General features: G+C 48.6%; 1 protein-coding gene across 15 annotated transcripts in view; it reads right to left on the bottom strand.

The window, feature by feature from the left end:
* Window positions 1-22,879, bottom strand: part of LOC118505359 — a 205,486-nt gene that overhangs the window by 40,096 nt on the left and 142,511 nt on the right. For all 15 annotated transcript variants that reach the window (XM_036041040.1, XM_036041035.1, XM_036041048.1 and 12 more), the window contains one exon: window positions 7,737-7,981. In XM_036041040.1, the coding sequence (XP_035896933.1) occupies window positions 7,737-7,981 (245 nt within the window). The remainder of the gene's footprint in view (window positions 1-7,736; window positions 7,982-22,879) is intronic.

Raw genomic sequence — 22,879 nt, 5'->3', positions numbered from 1 at the left:
TTCGCTCGTAAAACGTTAAGTCCCAATGGATAATTCGTTTCTCGAATTCGTTTCGTTCGGTTCGCATCCTGCCAGCATCCAGCAGCGAACAGTGCAGGAACTTTGTGGCCAATGGGAGTCACCCGGTATGTGGACGGGAGCAATTGGGAAACTTTTCAATCGTAACGAACCGCCTTTTCGCATCGTGTTGCCATCGACGCCTTTTTTCAATTAAACGATCTCGTCAGTCCAATCGATTTTAACGCTCACCGGAGCACGCTGGAGGGCGAGTTGCCGCCGAATGGCTAAACTTTTGCCCCACCGACCAAATGCGAATTCAGCCAACTACTTTTGTCCCACCAGCACCAGCCCCCATTCGCCATCATTCCCAGTCCGGCAACAGTAAGGGCTTTGTGGTCGAGCAGTTTCGGAGTCAGCGTAATTCGTTCTGCATTAACATCCGATAAATTTAATCCTCTTTCAAACTTTACCGCACCAACTATGCCCAGTGCTTTGGCGAATTCGCTCAGTTCGTCCTTTTTTGTTGGGGTCGTAAAAGACGGTATTTTGTTTTAGTGCAATGCTCTTGGTGGCGGTCGGGTCTCATCAATTCCAACCAATCTAGTGACTAGCTTTTCACTTCATTCTATTTACCCCTCGTCGCGCTTGGACCTCTACGCGTTGCAGTCTGCGAGATGCAAAAACTTTCCCATTTTTCCCTCGACGAAAGCGAGGACGAATGGGAAAGTTTTCTGAGCCAGCGTAACGGATTACAAGCAGTTACATTATTATTTACCACTGCATCATAATCGGAGCCTTGCGCCACGTCAGGAAGTATGTTAATCCATCCGTCAGCGCTTAGAATCCATTCGGAGTTGACAGAACGTCCTCCCAAAAAAAAAGGAAAAAAAAAAGAGTGGAGAATCCTTAGGAACGGTTTTTCCGAACACGACCACTCCCGATGCTCTGCACGGCAAGACGGTACACCTTGTATCAATATTTTGATTCGTAATCAAATACCGACCGGTGGATGAAGATAACAAACCTCTCTCGTCGGAAACTCACTTTCCGTTGCGTTGCGTGTGTTGTGTTTGCTGGCGAGGGCGAGGCTCAAAATGCGCGAAATATGCGGCAGAACGAACCGAAACGAAGCCCCCATCGTGCACCGAGCCCAGGATATCCGGATGGAGCGGAAAGCCGGCTGGTACCGGGACTGCCTGGAGCCACCTTTACACACGACGCACCCACCACCCAGAGCACGACTCTGTTTTCTCATCAAATCATCGTTTTTATTGTGGCCCCTCCTCGTAATCAAACCTCGACATAAATTTCCCTTCGAATCCTTCCTTCCCGCCTGTCCACGCCTGTCCCGAGTTCTCGTCCCTTTGGCATCCGGATCCGGCAGAACAGATCCGTCCCGGGGTGCTGGTTCGTCGATGATGTAGCGCGCGCACTCGACGTTCGAGAATTCCCTCGGGTGATTGATTTCAATCAATTTCACCGCTCGTTACCGACTGTTTCGAGTTTCGAGCCGTGCTTCCGAGGCTCGGTTCTTTTTTTAGAACGGCAAGGCATTTCGGCCGATGGTCCTCCTGCCGGCAGAAGCGACTTTACCATGTCAGCGATTCGTTACGAAAAGTGCGTAATTTTGGAAGGCCTTCTCGGTGCAAGCCTGAGCGCAGGAGGGTCCCGTTCGCCGGTGGTGAATGGTGCGGATTAGTATCCTTTCAGGATCCACTTAAGACTCCATTCTCGGCCTTCATAATAGTACCTTTCCACTGCCAGGACGATTATCCGTGTTACGACGAATTTTTGGCCCATGTTGTCAGTGTGGAGTGTGCGAGCGAACGAGTAACAGGGACTGCACGGCAACGATCCTTAAGGCCAAACTCGTGCCCGGATTAGAGCGACCAGCCCAGGGAACAAATGATGAAGAATTTGTCTCGAGCCCCTGCTCCCGTTCGGCCGGTCTTATCGGAACGTGTAAAATAAATTTCCATTTTCAATTATGTTTGCGCTTCGTTTTCCACCCCAACCATAGGGCCGTGTTGTGTGGAACGCATGTCCATTGCAGGCGAACGGTTGTCGAATGGTTCGGGGTTCAATCTGGGACTCCCCCCATCGCATGTGCGCAAAGCATCACGGTCGATCATCACCCATCGGGCCAGGGATGAGCTGAATCTTTGGGATTCGCCTGTTTATCGGTCCGGTAAACACGGATATCCACGTATCCACACCTCGCACGAAAGGTGCGCCATGGGGTGTGAGGTTACGGTCGGTAAAAAAGCCGAACGACGCAAACGAACCAGTGTCGATGGTTCGCACGAAGAAAAAGGCAAGACAAGGGTTTTCCATCTCGACGATTCGGTCACGGAGCTCGGAATGTTGATTACTTGAGCAAATTCAGAAAACCATGGGAAGTGGAGAATCCGCTAGGCTAAGGGTGCGAATCCCTTGTTCCCTCTTTTTTAACTCATTCCACCCAAGCTAGCTCGGTTTAATCCCATCCGGGCGAACGGAACACTCCACCACAGTGCAAGAGCGAGCTATTGTCCCACTGGAGAGCATTGGTGTCTATAACCCTATTCTTCCGACAAGATTTCTCTCGAAAAACTTTGCAGCTGGAGGTGGGTTGTTTGCCATTGTTTACTCAGTAAATGATTACCAAACAGTAATCTGTCCACTAAAACAACATGAGTTTTCGGGGAGTAGAACCGGAGCAGCCCGCTGGTCTGTCCGCCCGTTTGGCTGATTAAATTAAGCTTGGGATAGCCAATTACAGGCCATCTCGTAGAGGACAGCGGGCCGGTGAAAAAGTGGCCACATTATCGTGGTTTCCAAGAAAAACAACCGATACGCCGATGCTAATTAATTCCCAGGGTTTTCCCCGGGTTTTCGGGAAGTTGAGGTAAACTTTTGCTGGCCATCGCCGACATCAGCTAATTGACCATTCACTGCTAGACTCACTGCTCGTGACAACGTTTCGGGGACCTTGGAGGAGCCGTTGGGTTGCTGTTGTTTTGCTGAGACAATGATGAGCGAAAGTTGGAAAGCAAGTTGATCTTGCAAACGATCCCTTTAAAAAAGCGTGTGAGCGAGAACTGTTTGCTGATTGGTGGCTTTTTTGAAGCCGATTTTGAAAGCTAAATTCCCCCCGGTGGTAGCTTTGCACGGTCGAACCATTATCATCATCAAAGACGTCATTATTTTTGTTTTTTGGATTTGCCAAGGGCCTATTAAAGAGCGGAATGGAGATTCGCATTTCAATACGAAGCACAAATGGATCCCAAGCTCGGCAGGCAGGCAAAGAGGCCGGCAGGCGTGGGCTAGCGTTTGGGGTTATATGCTCGTTTAGCAAGCATTAACATAATCTCACAAGAGGATTCGTATCACCGGGAACGGCAGGCGCTTAAAAAATACCGAAAAGCCCCACCCAGTGTGGGTGATATGGAGGAAGAATACGAAGAATTAGGAAGCATCATCAACAACGGCAGGAGAGCCCAAATAGGCCTCTAGCGAGCTCGGGAGGAAGTCACTTAAGTGACTCAAAAAACATGAGCTGCCTTTTACGAATGGGTTCAAACACGCCTAAATCGCACATATTAGCTTCGAGCTGGCTTTAACCTTACACATGACCATTAGCGTGTACCAGGCACACACACAGCCACACACGCGCAAACGAAACGATGCAAATCCAAATGAACAAACGATTGGGACTCACCGAAATCGATTTGAAGCAAATTGTTTTCCTCATCGATTGGAGCCGATAAAACTCATCAATCATTGCACTCGAGTGGTAGTGCTGGGCGCGTGACAACAGTTCTGGGAGGTACCCATTCCATCATTGTCCATGAGAGCAGTGTCAGCTGCTGAAGCCGGCAGAAATACTTCCTGCGTAATAAACGTCACTGTACGGGAATGCAGTGGAGACAGAAACACGCCTCGCCAAAAGCCCAAGTATGCTGATTTGGTGAAACTGTTCCATCGCCCGGTAGGACAATATTAGCATGGAGATGATAGTTTCTGCACTGGCACAACTCTTGAAAAGATGAAATTGACACCCTCGAGTCGGGAAGTTTTACTGTGGCAATATCAGCTGCCACTTTTTCCCAACCCTGCAGCGGATGATAATTTTTATTCATTCGTCTCATTTCCTCAACTTACGAGACTATTTCCCAGGTGTCGTCTGCCTGATGCTGTCCCGTTTGCTGCACGGGGCAATAAGTTCGCCGGAGATGGATCTGTGCTACCTTACGATGTTTTATTCATCACAAGCCACCGTCGTGATTCGAAGCTTTTTGCCCCGGAATTTATTCTTTTCATTAGACCTCTTGGCTCCTTGGGCGCTGGCAGTCAGCCTGCAAAGTTCCTGGAAGGTAGAAGTCGAATTGATGAATATTTTACCACCATCCAACGATTGTCGTGACAAAAGGCGGCCTACCATGCTGGGGAGGGGGGTGTGCTGGAGCTGTTCAGGCCAGGGATTAAGCATCCCACAATTGATGAAAATGCATAGAAAAAATTGTAATTTTTCAAGCTCATTTTCAACTCCAATTGGAACTTTTCACACCCGAAAGCCTATCAATATGATAGCTACGCAGAAAGGGCTTTATGATAAAATCAGCGCTGGCAGAAGAAATGGAATACGTTAACAGTTTCCCAGCGCATGATGAAAATGCAATGCAAAAACTTCCAATCCGTAGCTAGCCCTGTCCGGGAACACACCGGGTGATCTGTGTGGCCCGGGAGGAAGTCGGAGAAATTTATCAAACTCTTAACCTCACAGATTTGATGCTCGTTTTTCTCGCTGGCTTGGTGAGAAGCTCGGTTTTTCGGTCGACATAATAATGAACCACGTTCGGTTGCGGAATCTGGTGCGACCCGCAATGCGACGCCCAACCATCTCCCCTTGGCCATCACCCTAGTCATCGTTATCGTGTCCGTTTAATCCTTGCCGAACGGTGTCGTTGAGTCTAGGGAGGCTAACCAAGGGCAGAAAAAAGCGGAAAAGCCGGGAAAAGTTTGTCGGCAAGTCATCAATCAAAACCGGACATAATTGTATTTGAAGGTTCCCCGCAGAGAGAAAGCGAGAGAAAGAAAGGGAGATCGAGAAAGAGGGATACCGGTTCCAAAAACTTTTCCCCATGTCCCATGTCTGTGCCGGGTTTGCCTTTTTTGCCTACCGAGTGTTGCAGCTTGAACCCGTGCCGGCCTAATTACTCCGGCCGTGGTTGCGGAACATTATCCTCGGTACACGTCTCTCCGGGGGGAGCTTTTTCGGACGGCTAGCATTCCTTATCTTTGCTGGCATTGGTTCGGCTTGCCCTTTGCTGTGCGTCGGTGCGTCCGCACTTGAGAGTATTCGATCTGGGCCTCGCCGGAGCGTTGAACGAATTATGCTCCAAGTTCTTTGAAATTCATCGCCAACTGAACTGTCCAACCACTTCCGACAGATGACGACGATGGTGATGACGATGGTGATGATGATGAGCATGATGATAACGATGATCCTAAATAATATACCCGATCTTTAAGCCCAGCCTGGTGAGCGATTGTGGCCGGTGCAATGGAGAACCGGCGGGCAACCGTTTACCACGTTCTGGTCGACGATAACGAACTGACAAGCTTCCGGCCACCCGAAAAAGGCGCCTGGCTGGGTACGGGTAGCCAAAAAACTGACACTCCACTCGACACCGCCGACTTGTTGGCCGAATTACCCACTCAGCATGGGGTTTTAGAGAGCGGGGTGGCCGGTGACTCGGTGGAGAACCGGGAAGCGAGCTGGAATGCGGTAATTCTGTTTGTTGGCACCGAGTGTTACACCGAGTGTTCCGAGTTCGGTTGGGTGAGCTGGCAAAATTGGAGGGAAATTTAATTTTCACTCCGCAGGCAAATTTTCCCTACCCCGGTCAAAACCCCGAGTGCGACGATGGAAAGGTTGACTCCTGTTGAATTCCCCTAATTGACAGATGTGGAAATTTAAAATCATCCAATTCGATTACTCGCCATTAGCGAGTGACCTCGCCCGCACGCTCAGTCATGCGATGTCGGCTGAGTGGTGCATTCGAGAAATCGACTTTCAAGCTGTGTAAATGTAGCTGAGCCGGGCGTGGAGCTTGGCGCGCATTGGATACTTGGTACGAATTTCGAATTCCATCCCTTTTACGGGTACGATCTTGCACCCGGGAGTCGGAGTGGCCGGTCAATCGGTAACACGCTCCATACACTCCGGACTGCTCCGGCTCGAAACATCATGATCATCGGTCTTGCTAACGACGTCTAATTGACAGGAAAATGAGCTCAAAAATCGTTTATGCATAACGTAGCCCGTAGGCGGCACACACATTTCCGGAGGATTGATTGCGAAATCTAGCAAATGGAGGCAGGAAAAATAAAACACAACTTGCTGCAAGTGTTCTGCTCGCCGTTTTGGCCACCGAGCAGCATCGAGGAGATGAGGAGAGAAAAAAGCACCACCATTTGACTCGTAACGACGTGGAAGACGACGACGGCGACGGGCCAAGGAATGCCCATTTCCCGCAAATAATGGCGCAGACGTGCTCGTTTAATTCCTCCAACCGTCCTGTGCCCTTGTTGCTTGGCCCTGCTCGTCCGAGAATGGTCGTTTTGCATTAGCTCGAAAGGAAGTTCTAGTTCGGCCGCTATAAACCGAAACTTTGCACCCAAGCCAACAAAACTCACGGAGTGGATCACGTTCCGCGCTTCCATCAATCCATCTATCAAACGGAGAGCACAAGCGGTCAGGGCAAGGACAGGGTGTCTAGAAGAATGGCCGGGAGCTGTGGCGATGGGAACTCCCCATCGTGAGAAAGACCGAAACGATAAAACTAACAAACAGCATAAGCGCAGTGGTAGCAAATGAAAATTGGTGAAAATGCACCCAGCTCCGGTCATCCCTTCGCGCGCGGGAGGGCTGACTGTAATTATATGGTCCAACCACCAGCACAGCAGCCAGGCAGCAGAAGGATGGCTGCAGCCACACAAAAACGAGACTCCCTTGAAGCGTGAAGTGCATCCTCGAGCGCCACGCAACGCCCGGGAGGCGTGGGCACTCGACGCGGGGAATTAATTATGCAAATCATTATTCATGGAAGTGAAATGAATTACGTCGTTTCGCACTTTCCAGCGACGCGTTCGCCAGTGGCCAGCAGTGGCAGGCCGTTTTGCTGCTATCTTGATTCTTTGTGGCGTCGATGTCGATTTTAGAAGCTGTCGATGACGAAACACGCCACACTACAACGAGGGCTGCGAGACTGGTTGGCTCCTGCGCGAACAACTCGCCGGCCCAGGCTCGGGCGCGTGGTTGGAGGTTAAATATTTATGTGCAACCCATGTTCCACGGTTCGGGATCGGCCACACACAAATAAAAGATACGCGCCAAGCGTGACTGAGGTCTCTTGATGGACGATGATGGGGTGTCTATCCCGGGATCCGGGTTTTCGCGCTAATGCAGTCACACACACATACACGCGCGGGCACACACAGATAAGAGCAGGATGTTCATGAAAGGATGTCCAGCAGCGAACGCATTAGACTGAACAAGGGAGCAACCCGGGACGCGGGTTGCTCTTGGCGCCCTGTTTGGCTTGAACAACAGATTTCCCGGGCTGCGGCCAGTATTCCCGACGCAAACCGTGCACCAATTATGCCACAAGGACTCCGGGACCGGGTGCGCGTGTGTGCGAATGTATGTGTCAGAGAGAAAATATAATTTATATCGTCATTTAATGACCTACCGTTCTATCGCCTTTGTGTTTCACGCGACATTTCAGAATCGCCGTGTCGTCCACGACGGTCGTTACGTTGCGCGAGTTGACATCGTCAAAGTAGGGCTTTTCCGCCGGTCCTGTCAGCGAGGACGACGGTGACGAGAGTCCCCCGGCGAGCAGGGCTGCTGCGGACACTGCGGACGACGCGGCCGTTGATGTTCCAGCACCGTTGGCGTGGTGCAGCGAGGCCGAGGACGCTGCTGACGTAATTCCTGCGAGGTCAAGAGACAAGTAAATAAATTTTAACCAAACGTTTAGGACCGTATCGTATAATGGGGAGCAGTAGTATAGGACAACATTAGCGACATATTCGGAATCAAATTGTCGGTGCAACTTTCAACCAGTAAATTGCTTGCTGCGCATTTCGAACGCAAAAAGTTGAAGTTTATGATTTGATATATTGCTGAACAATGCAGCACAATTGAACTATACTCGTCTAATTAATTTGTCACGAGATACATTATAGTGCGTTCTCTGCTTGATTAATTTTCCCCCACACATGTCAGGTGAAAGTCAAACACACGGCCACGATCATAATCGAACCAGATTCACGGAATTGATCGATCCAATTAATGCAACCTTGATGTCAATTATGGGCGTCGTGCGCCATCTGTGTGCCACCTCGCGTCTGCCATGAGTTTATAAACTCCCATTCTGACCTGGGGTTTCTCTGGGCCGGATGCCGGTGGTTAGTTAATTGATAAAATGTAAATGGGAATATTTGGCCTCGTACGCTGCACTGATCTTGTGGTAAGACGGGGACGCCATGGCTGTGGTTTTCCTGCCGGCCCGCACAACGTTGGCTTTAAGTGTTTCCATTTTGAGGAAAGCTTTGCGTAGGAATTTAAAATTAGTCTCACGTTGTTAAGCGCGACGTGAACACCTCTTGAACTGGGGAGCTTTTTGCCCAAAGATTACCGACTTTAGCGCGGTGAAATATGTTCGCTGATGGGGTTCCGAAAGAGTTCCTAACACCCCCGCCCGCCCACGTGTGCCAGTTTCCATTTTTAATCTCGCGTAACCTTTTCCTCGGCTTCTGCTTACGACTTGAAAGACGTTGAGGATAGAAAAAACGAATCCGTGGTAAAAAGTTGCTCCCCACAACGCACGTGCAGTGGCTGCTGTAGTGGCGGAGACCGGAGTACCGAGCGCGGATGAGCGTAAAAGTTGTTTCACAATGTATCCACCCCAGCGCCAAGCAGGTTTGGATATTATATTTTCAAGTGATTTCTTCATTATGAGGCACACAGAAATATTGCCCATTTATTTCTGGCATCAAACAACGGCGTGTAATATTTCGTCCCCATGACCGTGTGGCGAGAGCCCATGGCCCAGTGAATGGGAACTTGATATTTTAATTAAACTTGCCAATGCCTTTCTGTGTGTGTGTGTGTGTGTGTGAGAGAGAGAGAGAGAAAGTAAGAGTTCTCTTTCGTTTAGCTGTGTGGGAGCTGAGGACCGAGAGCAACAAAAAGCGATAGAGAGAGAGAGAGAGAGAGAGAGAGAGAGAGAGAGAGAGAGAGATGGTGCGGCATTTTTATACACATCACGTTTAATGAATTAATTTGCATATGTGGCCGGATTTGGCGAGCCCACCCACGCAATACAGGAGGCTGTATAGGCCGCAATGGGGTACCGGCACTTCACGGAAGGTGTGCTTCACGGTAATAAAGGTGTAGCGTTACAGGTTACTGTGCGAGGCTGTACTCTACCGGAGCCCGACACCGGAGATGGCGTCCGTTGGCGGTGGTCAGACGCGAACGACGACGACAGTTGGTCGATGTTTACCTTTTCAAATGTGAGCCGTTCAGCCGTACCGGGAAAGGATCAAGAGCCGTTCGTGTTGGCAACAAGGCTACAATGTTGATTTTTCGCAGCGCTTGCATATCGCCTACGCTGCTCGTGTGCTCAACCCGTGTCTTGTTTGAGCAACGAGAGCCGACGATCGTAAGCATCAAGGATTTCATTAATCGCGTGTTATTTTACAAGATGTTCATCACAATATGTTAGCAATAAGTGGTGAGGCATCATCATATCACAAAATACAACCATTAAAACCATACAAAATGCTCCTCAGCGAAGGACCAACCTGTAGGGAAAATGGCAGTAAAACGGTTTTTATTCGCTTGTCGCACGTGCAACTCCAGCGTGGGGAGGAAAATGCGTTTCCCATCGATTGGTTACGCCGTTAATGGTGTGAAACAAGGTGTACACTGGTGCTATTGGGTGGTGATTACTTGTACCTCATTTACGGGGTGACACGTTTTATGCTCGCTGGCTAGGGTTTTTACTATCCACGTCCGCTTCCCACAGCGCCACCCGCGCTAGAAGTCATTAGCGCTTGAGAGCCACAAAATTGGGTAACAACTCCATTTAATTGGCGTCTTCCAGCGTATGGTGTCATCGAGTTAGGTGAAATGGCTCCATCGTCCTTGGTGTGCGTCTTCCAGCGCCATAATCGGTGCACGAAACGATTATGAGCCAGATCTTTGCAGTGACCCGAGAGCTCAAACCTTCGCATCGTGTCTGATCGATCGGAACATGCAAAGTACCTGCACAGATGGGCGTGCGTTTATGCGTTGCTACTGGTTACCAATCCCAATCGCATCACGTCGACTGCGAGGGCGAGTGAGAGCGAGAAAGCAACTCACTTTTCCCTTGATTTATGGGCAAACCTTTCAAACAAACACGCTACTTATCGATCATTGGCGGTTGGGAAATGGCCCCCCAAGGTTGGTTTACGATGCAGCAGAATGCGAGCGCTGCCAGAATTATGGGTCCTGGCTACCGAAAACAGGAAAATCCTCCCTGCCAAGGACGCATGTGTACGTACACGTGTAATTCGGTTGCCGGGACAGAACAATTTCTGTGTCCCGTAAGGCGTACGCTGTCGTCAAACGACGTTCATTGAATCCATAAATAAATATTGCATCGTAACCCTCTTTCTACCACCTACCACCACCCTCCCCCCCCTCCCCCTACACTCCGTTTGGAGCGTTTAAACTTAATTTGCCCATAAATAGGCAGCGCGCCCGTTTGGCGAATAAGCAACCGGGAGTGATATTGGCTGCAGATTCTGGTCTCAAGTCTCGAGTATCTACGTGAAGGACACACACACACACACACTCATATATACACACGGAGAGTTGGAAGCAATATGTGTGGCAATAATCGGACGACCGGGTCTGCAAAATGTCTTTGCGAGAGTGGTTGTGGATTTAATGTCACATAATTTAATGGTAGCAATAATTTACAGGCAGATTTTCCAGCCCATCGAGGCAATCCAGCGTGGCAATAGCTCCGGAAGGAAGTTCGGGTCGTTTGCTGCCCGCTCGTGCAAATGCAGCGGGCGGTGGTCCCGTTTCCGGTGGCCCGTGAGTGGGTTCGGAGGGCAAATTTATGTCCGTATTGCTGGCCCGGCCAACACTCGACGACGCCTAGTCAACGCCTTCGTCAACACGAAGCCTTGCTTGTACAATCCTTTTGCTGGGTCTCTCCAGGTCTCTTCAAGAAAATACTCAAAAACTTTCATCCAGCGTGATTGACGGTGGCTACAAAGTCGAAGCACACTTCCGGCAAAAAAAACCATGCCTCCAGAGCCGCGAGGGTGATGGGTGGAATTGGCGAAGGTGGTAAAATTGCACCATTTTCATTCAGTCGAATCGGCAATCAAGAAAGCAAAGAAGTTTGCCTAGCTCTCCCGTTTTCTTCCCGTCCCCTTTTTGGAGCGCATTCTAGCCGGTACCTGTGCCGAAATTTTCTCCGAAACACGTCGAGCGTAATTAGCATGGAAATTATGGAAAGTTTTTCATTTTTCACAATTCAGCTTCTGTTTCTCTTTTTGCGCCTAATTGCGAGTCTATTTGCGAGGAACAAAAAAAAAAACGGTGAAAACGGAAAAAAAACAACCGAAGCTCACGTGAAAAGGTGTGCTTTTTTCCGTACGCGCTGACTGAGCCACCGACTCTCACCGACGATGCTCAAACAATATCAAACTTTGTCTGAAATCAAATTGCTTCATTTCAAGGCTTCAGCTTTGTGAGAAGGTGTTTTAGCGCGGAGAGAAAAAAGGAGTACCTTACTTAATGGAACCATCGAGTTAATGGAAAAAGATTTCTCTTTGCAGCGACGGTAGAAGGGCCTTCGAGTTATTCATGTCTCAGGCAAAATGGTTTATGTGACGTGTGCTTGAAAACGTGAGAAAATGTTTCAAAAACCCTTGTTTGGTAACAACTTCAACAATGTGTTCAATGATTTTCACGGTGCAAAAACATTTAAGTGTAAATAACGCTCGAGCTTATCGGGCAGTGAAGTGAATGGAAACATTTCAATTAAATGCGACAATGACAATCTTCTTAAAGCGAGCACCGTTCAACAAATTTTCAATTGAACTTGGGCACTCTCGAGGGACCTAACTTATGCAATCGATGCATCAATCCCAGTTCGGCGATATTTATTTGATTAACTTTTCTCCTCCGCAGGACAATCAAATCAACGCCGAACGCAACTCTGCAGCTAGAAACGCGTTCAAGCGCGTTCATTGTTTGGCTTTGGTTGGCAAAATCAACTCCCGTACCGTGTCTGCTGGACATTGGGCGCATGAATAATGGAAAACGGTCGATGCGCCATTGTCTCCACGGCTGGCGAGGGCCCTTGAATGGGCATGTAGCACGCAAATCTAGTACCTTCTAACAACGGCAGCACCAGCCACCACAAAATAGCAACGTGAGTCAATGGCACTCTAACCGCTCTGTGTGTACAGCACAGTATGCGACAAAGAGCGGCCCTTCAGCGATCCACGCGGCGTTTTGCTGACTTTTATGAGGCAAAAATCGAACAGGAAACACCACCCAAACTAACATCATAATAAGAAATATTAATGTTACGGTGGATGGTAGCGGAGATTATTCTTTCCCTGCTCGACGCACCTAATCCAACCGATAGGTACGGCAGAAGCCTAAGTGGAAGGATTTTAGGCCTCATCAACCTTCACCCCCTCCAAATAGCGGGTTGTAACGGAAAAGCAAGGCAAGGGAATGAAAAATGTTTATTACGTTTACTGGCTTAATTCGTGTCTGTGCCGTGGGCTGCGGAGGGTCCTCGACCCACCGACGATCCATGGGCGGCTTCAACACGATAAGCGGTGGGTGAAAATAGCACCGCTGGGAATCATTTAATCGACGCAACTGACTGGAGCAAGGTATGTCTAGCAGTGGTTTGGTTTGCCACGGCAGCCGAGATTATTTCCGGCAGTAAATGAGATATTTTGGAGGGCGTAATTATTAACGAAACTGATGCGTGCTTTCCCATCCGTTGATGCGCTGTTCGCGCTAGGCAGCCCAGGGCCTGCAAGATCGCTCGCAAACGTATCGCCAATCGCCAAAGGATTTGACGCTTGGACGATAATGGAACGCTGGGCTAAGAAAATTGAATCGAAGCTCACTTAGTACCGCCTCTAATCCGGCTGGAAGCGAGCGGTGTGATAGTTTGCAATATGATAACTTCACTGTGGGTTAGGGTGCAGTAATCTCTATGGTCTATGGTCGAGAGTGGGTCGATCTCATCATATCGCTCAAGAACTATGGTTGTGAATTAAATAATAATTTATTAATTTCCCATCAACAACCTTGATCAAAATGTATTCTACTTGATACTTGAGTTGAGCAATTGTTTAATACACTCTCGTCTTACGGGCGATTGAAAAGACCAACAGGAAAAGGATCATTCCCAATCACTGAGAACATCAGGCGGTGGCCCAGGGCATGCTTTATTTCGTACATGCCGTACTACCCAAGCACCGGAGAAGGCCCAAGCTCGTGTAGAAAAACATTCTACACTTCAGGGCAATCCATTCGATACGCCACTTGATATACGGATGAAAACAATCTGACAACAATTCATCTAGCAAAGGAACAACTCTCGTCCTAGAACCCTCTGCTTGCCAACACGTTTTGCCCTGGGAAAGCCCACTTTGATACTCCATCATGCATGGTGTGCTACAAACAGCATTTTTTGTCAGTATGCTTGTGCGAGTGCCTACTGCAAGCACTAGAGTGTAGCAGGAGGCCTGGAGCATCATTGAACCTTATGGAAAGAACTCACTGGCACTGTGAAACAGGATTTCGATGAAGCTATTTATCCGAGTGGCATTCAACATGCATTGAAGCTGCGCTGGTGCGGCTGGCTGGAGGGATGGATGGATGGTCAAGAAGCAAAAACTGAGAACCGATTCAGGGTGTATCGATTCGGAAAGTTTCATCAACAGTGGACCGGCCGTTTGCCTGGCATCGGACATCAGAGCACTAGTGCCAGTTTCTCGGAATGAACATTGCACATGCAGGAAGGCTGTACAGAATTTACAAAGATCACACTCGAAGCGCATGCCCGATCCCCCTAGCCCTGCTCCCTGGTCAGGGGAATCATGTTGCCACTGCCACCGGAGAGACCAGTGCCCAAAGATCGGACGTCTCGTGAGGGCACGAGTAGCAGGGTGCCCTGGCGGTGTCCCTTTTTGCAGTGTAGCAATTTGTTAGCATACGGTATTTGTTGCGTTCGAGAAAATGTCATGTTTTACGACGAGCTTTTCCAAGAGCTCGCCGACAGGACAAATATTGTTGCTATGTTTGACTTTTTGATTGACTAGGCGAGCGTTGAGGTTTTCTGGGGGCAGTCGATTAGATTTTAAGGATGCTAAATGAAGGCAACGAATGAAAAATAAGCTTCGAAGGGAATTAATTTTTCGATTTATGATGTCAGTGCTCGATGCGGCTTGATTAATTCTCCGCCTAGGGTCTAAAGTCCAAAAAGTCATTGATCTCAAGTTCGGGGTAAACTTGTAGCCCCATGTATTTGCTTCACTCAATTTTCCGCTCGTTACTTGGTCATATTTGAGCGTAATCTTTTTGTCCACTAACCCACACAAACATCGACTCCCATTACCTGCTGCATGTGATTAAGCTGGACTGCCTCGGGGCAAAGTTCCCTCACTTCGGCGTTTCCCACGCAGATCCCCTGTTTATAATCTAATTTCGTAGCTGACCTTCTCGCCCGTGTGGTTGCTGATGATGTTCGTCATTTAAAACGGATTTTCTTGGACGAAAAGTTGGAGCCCTGAGAGTATGTGTGAGTGCGGTACATTCCACACGACACACGAGCAGCGTGCTGATGGGCGGATAAATTCAATTACAAATTATTCATCCTTTCCTCGACTTGCACCGGTTCACCGAGCCCGTGGTCATCGAAACGGATACAAGATGTCGTTGCACGGCCGAGCGAATGGCTAATGTTTCGAGTAACAAATCCGGTCCGGGCGCATCGACATCACGTATTGATCGTCCTTTATCTGGGACCTTTGGCAAGTCAAACGGTCCGAAGGGAGACCTGTGCTCCTTCTCGCTCTGGGGGCATTTCGCTCCCTTTTGCGTTCGAGGAAATTATTTAATTATTTAATCACGCCACATGAATACGAGCCTCGGCAGGACCTGTAACCAAACTTTCTCGTCTGCGTTCTGCTGCTGCTACTGCAGCAGTTTCTTCCTCGGCTCATTCATAATTTAAATAAATTACACCGAAATTGTTGTAATGCTGTGAGGCCGAGAGCCTTTGGCAAAGCTCATGAAGTACTTTCAACCTCAACCCCTGTGCCAGATCTGGTCAGCGCCAGCAGTACCAAGGCTTCACCGTTCGCTGTGTGAAAGTAAAGTTGGCACGGTGGTAAAAGTTTTTGGGAAAGAAGGGCGAAATTCATCTTCTGAGAGCATGAGACCCAGTGTGCACCGAGGTTTCTTACCAGCAGGCGAAGCAACAAACTTTTCTCGAACCCCACTTTTGTCCCGTTCCTCTCCGCGTTTCCGGCTCGCGGCTGCATTAGGAGCAACTGCATCAGTGATCCTTCATGTGGCTTTTACACTCAGCCCGGCAGTCCTTTCAGGTCACCGTGAAATGACGTTGCTATCGCCCAAAGGATAAAGTTTCGGTGAGCAATCCGCGTGTACCGAAATGGGTGCAATGGCCGCATCAGCAGCACCCAGCAGCACGAAACGCTCTAACGACTGTTGTGTCGAAAGTTGGGAGGCACCTGCTGGAAGAAACGCTCGCGCACCATACACACCTTGGCTGAGTGATGAGTGTTGTCTTCTGGCTAATGAGAGAACGAGGCATTCATGTGATGGACGAAACCTGATTCCTACATCCTGGCGTTCGGCACCGAGTCTGTGTGTGTGTGTGTGTTCGAATGAGAAAATTTGACAAAATGTGGATGAATTATGCATTCACTCGTTCGTCCATCCATACCACACGGTAAATGGGAACGATCGCTCGCTCCAACGCCGGAACGAAACAACTTCAAGGATGCAGACTCCAGAACGCATATTGTCCGTGGCCCTTTGCCCAGCAAATAGGAATGTGCATGTCTGTGTGTGTGTGTCGGATGGTGAGTGGCGTGGATTAGAAGAACAATGTCCATCCAATTCTCGGGCCTCGATGGGCGACTGAAGAACAAGTTTCACTGCCTCCGACTCGTCGGCAGGACACAAAGGATTCTGGGGCGCCCGGCGTGGACGGTGATGCTCGTGAATCGCTGTTATCACGTCTTTTAGCTATGAATTGATGGAGATTAGCGATGAATGGCTGTCGATGCGGCGATTAGTGCGGTGGATTTTGTGCAAAAGCTTTGAAAGACGTTGATCAGCTCGGCCGGATCGTGGCGTGTACTGGTGTACTGGCGTTGCAGACAGCAATTGGACATAATAGAGAGTTGCGGTAAATGCACGTACGGAAAAGTTTTCCCCCGAAAACCGGTTGCATGAATGCGACGGGTAATCGGGCAAGAGATTCACAAGTTTGTAATCGCATTGTGTTCGGATCACATTGTGCGGGACAGCCCTGACCGAGTCCGAGCTGGGAGGGAAAAAGTTGAGCAGTTCGTCAAATTATCATACGGGTTGATCGGGGTAGGTGTTTAGTATTAATTTGCTGGCGAGCAAGCGTATGCCATGTAAGGGGAAGTGTGTGTCCGTGTAATATGTTCCTCTCATTGTTATCCATTATCAAACACCAGTTTCGAAATGTTAAACTAATTTTGCTCGAGAGATCAAAATCATAATCCAAACGGAGGTTATACTGGGGGGATTTGTGCTACAAAGTGGATTTTACTTCGCCCTTAAGCTCGTCCTTTTACCTCGGCAACAATATTCAGATTGTGTGAAAATGTTCACGAAAGGGGGTGGTTGTGATATATTTTGAGGATTGAAGTGAGACTGTGTGCACTCGTATCGCTGGTCGGTTTGCAACTGTGTATTCGTTTGTCCATAATGATTTACATGTAATTCGAGTAGTTCGTGTAAGTGTATAACAGTCGAGTAGTCCTAATCTTAATCCTTAATTGTCTACTGTTTAATTCGTGAAATTTAAATGCATGCTCGAAAATTGTAATATTAAATCCTGTAGTTCAAATGCATGCAAGATTATATAATTATTCTAATTCCCACATTCCCGGCCACCAAAGAAGGAACTTCTTTAAATTTCATGCAAATGTGAATTCAAAACTAATCGTGTACTCCTGACGCAATGCTTATCTCCTATCTGCCTGTTATCATGTGTGTGTGTGTATATGTGGGTGCGTGTGGGCGTGTGTTTGTTTATCTTGATCCGTGATTGACACTTGTGAATGTAAACAATGTAGCGTGGTTTACAAGTGCGCATTAATCAGTGCATGTGGTTTCCGTGGTTTCAAGATGACTTAGCGGGTCTGGATTTGGTAGAACAGCTAGACGATTAGCTGCGCGGACGATATGCTTCCCTGAAGCAGTGCGCAGTGTAACAACGCGAACTACCCCGTCCTTTCCTGGATGTACTGCAACGATGCGCCCCATGGGCCAAGAGGTAGGATGAACATTGTCTTCCTTAATAATCACCAATTGATTTTGTTGTAGGACGGCTGCTTTACCGGAACAATATTTGGCCCGGGCTTGTAACTGTTGCAGATACTCCGGATACCATCGGGCCCAAATCGATTGGAGATGTTTTTGTACCAATTGGTATTCCTTCAGGTGATTGCTCGGCGTATTGGTGTAATCGATGTCTGGTACCGCTTGCATATTGCCACCGACAAGGAAGTGGCCCGGTGTCAGTGGTTCTAAATCACACGGCTCATCGGATAAAGGTGTTATTGGCCGTGAATTTAAACATTGCTCTACCTGGGCAAGCAAGGTAAGCATGTTCTCCTGCGTGATGCTTGTAGTGCCGATGGTTCTAATGATGTGTTTTTTAGCTTCTGTTAGTTGTGCGTTAGTGAGCCGGCCACCGATGCGCAGGATCCCGTCGATGTCGATGAAGGGTGAGATCCACTTCAGTTTGGAGTTCTTTGGAATCTCTTTGCCCTTCTGTAGGGCTTGTATCTCCTCGAAGAAAGTGTCTCGTTGTGATAGGTAACACAGTTTGAGTTCTGCCGCCTTGAGTTCGTCCGTAGTGAGAGGTGGTATGTGTTTTGAATGTGCCGTATTTCCCTTGTGAAGCTTCGCGTTATGAATAAAGCGCAAGCCGTATGCAACAACCCTTTGCAGTGTGTGGTAAGCCGAAATTCGGGAAAACAACCTGTTCCGAAATTCGCAGATTGTAGATGTTGTTGCAACCCGTGGTGAAGTTAACCTCTCCTCCTCTGCGCTCTCAGCCTCGTTTGGTGGTGAAGTGTTTTGTGGCCAATCTTCAGCGTTGCGTGCTAACCAATGTGGCCCGTGCCACCAGCGTTCACATGCCAATAGTTTCTCTGGTGTTAAGCCACGCGAGATGTCGTCTGCTGGATTGTCGGTGCCTGGAACATGCTTCCAGCACTGTATGCCGGAAGTTTGCTGGATTTTAGCCACCCTGTTGGCTACGAACGGCTTCCAGCGATTTGGTACGGAGTTCAACCAGTGAAGTACAGTCATTGAGTCGGTCCAACAGATTGTAGTAGCAGAAACCTTCAGTGAATTAATCACCTTCTCGTGTAGGAGTGTGGCCAATCGCGCTGCACATAATTCCAACCTAGCTATAGAGTGTGAGTTAGATAATGCGACGACTTTCGACTTGGCTGTTAGCAGCTGTACGGTGACTCCTTCCAAGCCTTCAGCGCGGATGTAACAACAAGCGCCGTATGCTAGTTGTGATGCGTCAGCAAAGATGTGTATTTGCAGACTTGTGGCCGTGCGTTGAGCTATGTACCGTGGTATTCTCAGGTTGCGCAGTGAGGATAAGGTAGAGTGGAAGTTCAACCATTCTTGCTGTAGGTGCGATGGTAGCTCGCTGTCCCAATCCCACGATCTTCCGTTCTGCTTTAGAGCCCACAGTTGCTGCATGAACATTTTGGCGATGATGATCGTTGGACCCAGCAACCCGAGGGGATCGAATATTTTAGCTATGTATGACAAAACTAGCCTTTTTGTCATGCGGGATGGTGTAGGTGGTATATCGATCCGAAAACGTAGAGTGTCAGCAGCTGGTTCCCACATGATACCTAACGTGGAAACCTGCTTCGAATCCTTCCATTCATGCGTTAGTTGAACTGCTACATCTTCAGACGGCACGGTTTGCAATGCTTCGGTGCGGTTTGAAGCCCATTTCTTCAGTGTGAAACCAGCTGAATTTAACATGCCTGATATCTGCTTCTGCATTTCAATCGCTTCATAGATATCATCGGTACCCGTTAACAAATCATCAACGTAGAAGTCGTTTAGGACAGCGTTCACTGCCAGCGGGTACTCTTCCTTGTTGTCAATAGCAGCTTGTTTCAAGGTCCTTGTAGCTAGAAAAGGAGCTGATGCTGTGCCGTACGTAACCGTCTGTAGTTCAAAGGTTGAGATGGGTTCAGCAGGATCTTCTCTGTACCGGATGCGCAGATATCTACAATCATCGGGACTGTGTAAAATTTGCCGATACATCTTCTCTACGTCGGCAGACAATGCGATGGCACGAGAACGGAACCGAAGGATGATCGATAGGAGATCTTCTTGAACGACTGGTCCCACCATGAGTTTGTCGTTCAACGAGTAACCACTCGACGTTTTGCACGATGCATCGAACACGACGCGAACCTTCGTGGTTGTGCTCGACTCTTTAACAACGGCATGGTGTGGAAGGTAATAGTGATCTATCGAATCATCTGCAGGACTGGTAAGTCGTTTCATATGCCCCAACTGTTCGTATTCTCTCATGAATTTGGCATACTCCTTTTTCATTGTAGGATTACTGTTCAACCGCCGTTCCATACTACGCAATCTACGATCAGCTATTTGTTTCGACTCTCCTAAAACGACATTAGGATTGGGGTTAAAAGGCAAACGAACGACATACCTTCCACTTGTAGTGCGAACAGTTGTTGCAGCGAAATGCTTTTCGCAAGCATTCTCCTCGACCGATAGCACAGGATCCTCGGCTATGGTTTCGCTCTCCCAGAATCGATGCAGGATCTCCTCCAATGTGGCATCGTGTGCAGAAAGATGACACAGCCGCGGACCGGCTGATATATGATGAGAGATGCCGCTGACAACCCAACCGAAACGGGTTTCAATCAGCCACGGCTTGCCTCTGCCAATAGAGCGCTTGCGACCGGTGTGCAGCTCCCAGAACGTATCGCCTCCGATGACGATATCGACTTGCCCCGGATGATTAAAGGTGCTGTCCGCCAATGCCACATCCGGCATTTCCCATGAAGAGATGTCCGTTGGTGAAGTAGGAATGTTTGTACATGGCGTGTCCAGAACCAGGAACGCCATTTCCGTTGAGAAGGGTTGTGTCTTGGAGTGAACGGTGGCGACGATCGAACCCTTGACCAGCTGTACCGAATTGCCGATGCCCGAAACAGCGACGTTGACCCTTTTGCGACTGGTCAACAGCCTTCGAGCTAGGTCTTCCGCGATGAAATTCGATGTGGAACCCGAATCCAATAAAGCCCTTGCTTCGTGGATGTTGCCGTAGTCATCCTTGATTTGGATGTTTGCCGTTGCAAGGAACACATTGTCGTCATCCGTTTGAGCAGACATTGTAACCGTTGTGGGAGGAGTGTAGCGTGGAGTGTGATGCAATAAGCTGTGATGACGCTCCCGACATATGCGACACGAAAATTCCGATTTACACTCCCTCACCTGATGATTGCTGCTCAAACAATTCCAGCACAGTCGATTCGTTGCAACAATGTCTCGTCGTTGCTGAACTTCTTTACCTGTGAACACTGGGCAGTTGCGCAAAGTGTGACCTTCGGAACACTCCAGTGGACACTTTGGCGGTTGGATGAGGGCAGACGAAGGAACAGGAGCCGGGCGAGAAGTAGCTGCATACGCGATGAACCGTCGTTGCACTGGCTGCCGACTGTTGCCGGCCACCTTGGTACCACCAGCGCTTTGATCCATCACGAAAGTGTTGGTCGATTTCAAGATTTGGATCCGATCTTGAACAAACTCGATCACATCCTTGTATTTGTCCCGCGTGAAGTGTACCGAATGCTTTTCCCAAGCCAACAGCGTTTCCCGATCTAACTTCATAAGCAGCATATTCGACAGCGGTGTATCCCACGAATCTACCGGTTCCTTTAACTTCACTAATCCGTTCACGAAGCGCGTGAATTCATCCACCAAGTGGGAAAGCTTATCCACGCACACCGAATGCACTCCGGGGAGATAGTGCATTTTCCGATAATACTCACGGATTAGTAGACGCGAGTTGTCGTACCGTTTAAGCAGAGCAGCCCATGTGATTGCGTAATTGTCTTCCGTTAGAGGTGTGTGCTCGAAGGGTAGTGCAGCCTCTCCTTTTAGCGATGAAAGTAAGTACTGCAGTTTTGCGATGGACGGAAGCTCAGGCGAAGCGTCGATCATAGCAAGGAAGCGATCGCGGAACGACAGCCATTTCGTATGATCTCCATCGAACGTTGGAAGCTCGATTTTGGGTAAGCGTAGGTTTGGTGCGTGCGGTCGACCAAAAGCGAGTGTCGACGAAGCCAAACCTGTCGTATCGTTGACCGCTCCTTCTTCCTTGGGTTGATTTGCACGTAAAAATGATTTCAGCTTCCTGCAACGTTCCTCGAAGTGGATTCTCTCCATAATGCACGCTTCGATTGTTGCATCACTTTCGTCGAGTTCCTCCAGTTTAGAAATAGCGGCGAAGAACCCTGCCTGATGCGATTCCAAATTCTCTAACACCTCCGGAATCTGTTGGGCGTCGTTGGGTTGGAAATCCGTCTGGAACCGCTCCATGGATTTAATGCTTTCCACAGCAATCCTTTTCTTCAACTGCACTGCCTTGATTTTCTTATCCATTGCTTCTCGAAAATATCACACGAAATATCACACGACGGTAACGAACAACTCGTTGGCGCGAAATTCGAAATGGTGGAGTGTAACCGACCGTTGCCCTTGACGCGGGGCCGAATGCGATGGCGAATTTGTCACGTAATGACTTGCACAATTTCCGTATACCGAGTTCCACTCTTGGTTGCAGAATGAAACTTCCTCTCCGTATATCACGATCCGGCTCGAAGGACCAACAAATGTGAAAATGTTCACGAAAGGGGGTGGTTGTGATATATTTTGAGGATTGAAGTGAGACTGTGTGCACTCGTATCGCTGGTCGGTTTGCAACTGTGTATTCGTTTGTCCATAATGATTTACATGTAATTCGAGTAGTTCGTGTAAGTGTATAACAGTCGAGTAGTCCTAATCTTAATCCTTAATTGTCTACTGTTTAATTCGTGAAATTTAAATGCATGCTCGAAAATTGTAATATTAAATCCTGTAGTTCAAATGCATGCAAGATTATATAATTATTCTAATTCCCACAGATTGATTGCAACAATTGGCCACCAGTACAAAAAAGTCCATTACACCCATTATCCTTCATTGACCACAGAAGAATATAAAAGCAATTTGAAACGAATTCGCTACAACTCGAAACACGGCCACTGCGAAGGGCGCCACGGGAAACTCGCCGTTTTCCGCGGTTCCACGAAAGCTTTCAGCCCGTACACACACAGCGGAAAGACGAAAGATTTAGTGCAATTAATTAATTTTATTCATTGTGCAGGTAATCCCATTGGCACACTGCAAACCGCGGAGCGAACGCGGGCCACCCGTTCAGCCATC

The sequence above is a fragment of the Anopheles stephensi genome, chromosome 2, assembly GCF_013141755.1.
Source record: "Anopheles stephensi strain Indian chromosome 2, UCI_ANSTEP_V1.0, whole genome shotgun sequence".
In the NCBI taxonomy this organism is placed as follows: domain Eukaryota; kingdom Metazoa; phylum Arthropoda; class Insecta; order Diptera; family Culicidae; genus Anopheles; species Anopheles stephensi.
This window is presented reverse-complemented; position numbering and strand designations above follow the sequence as displayed.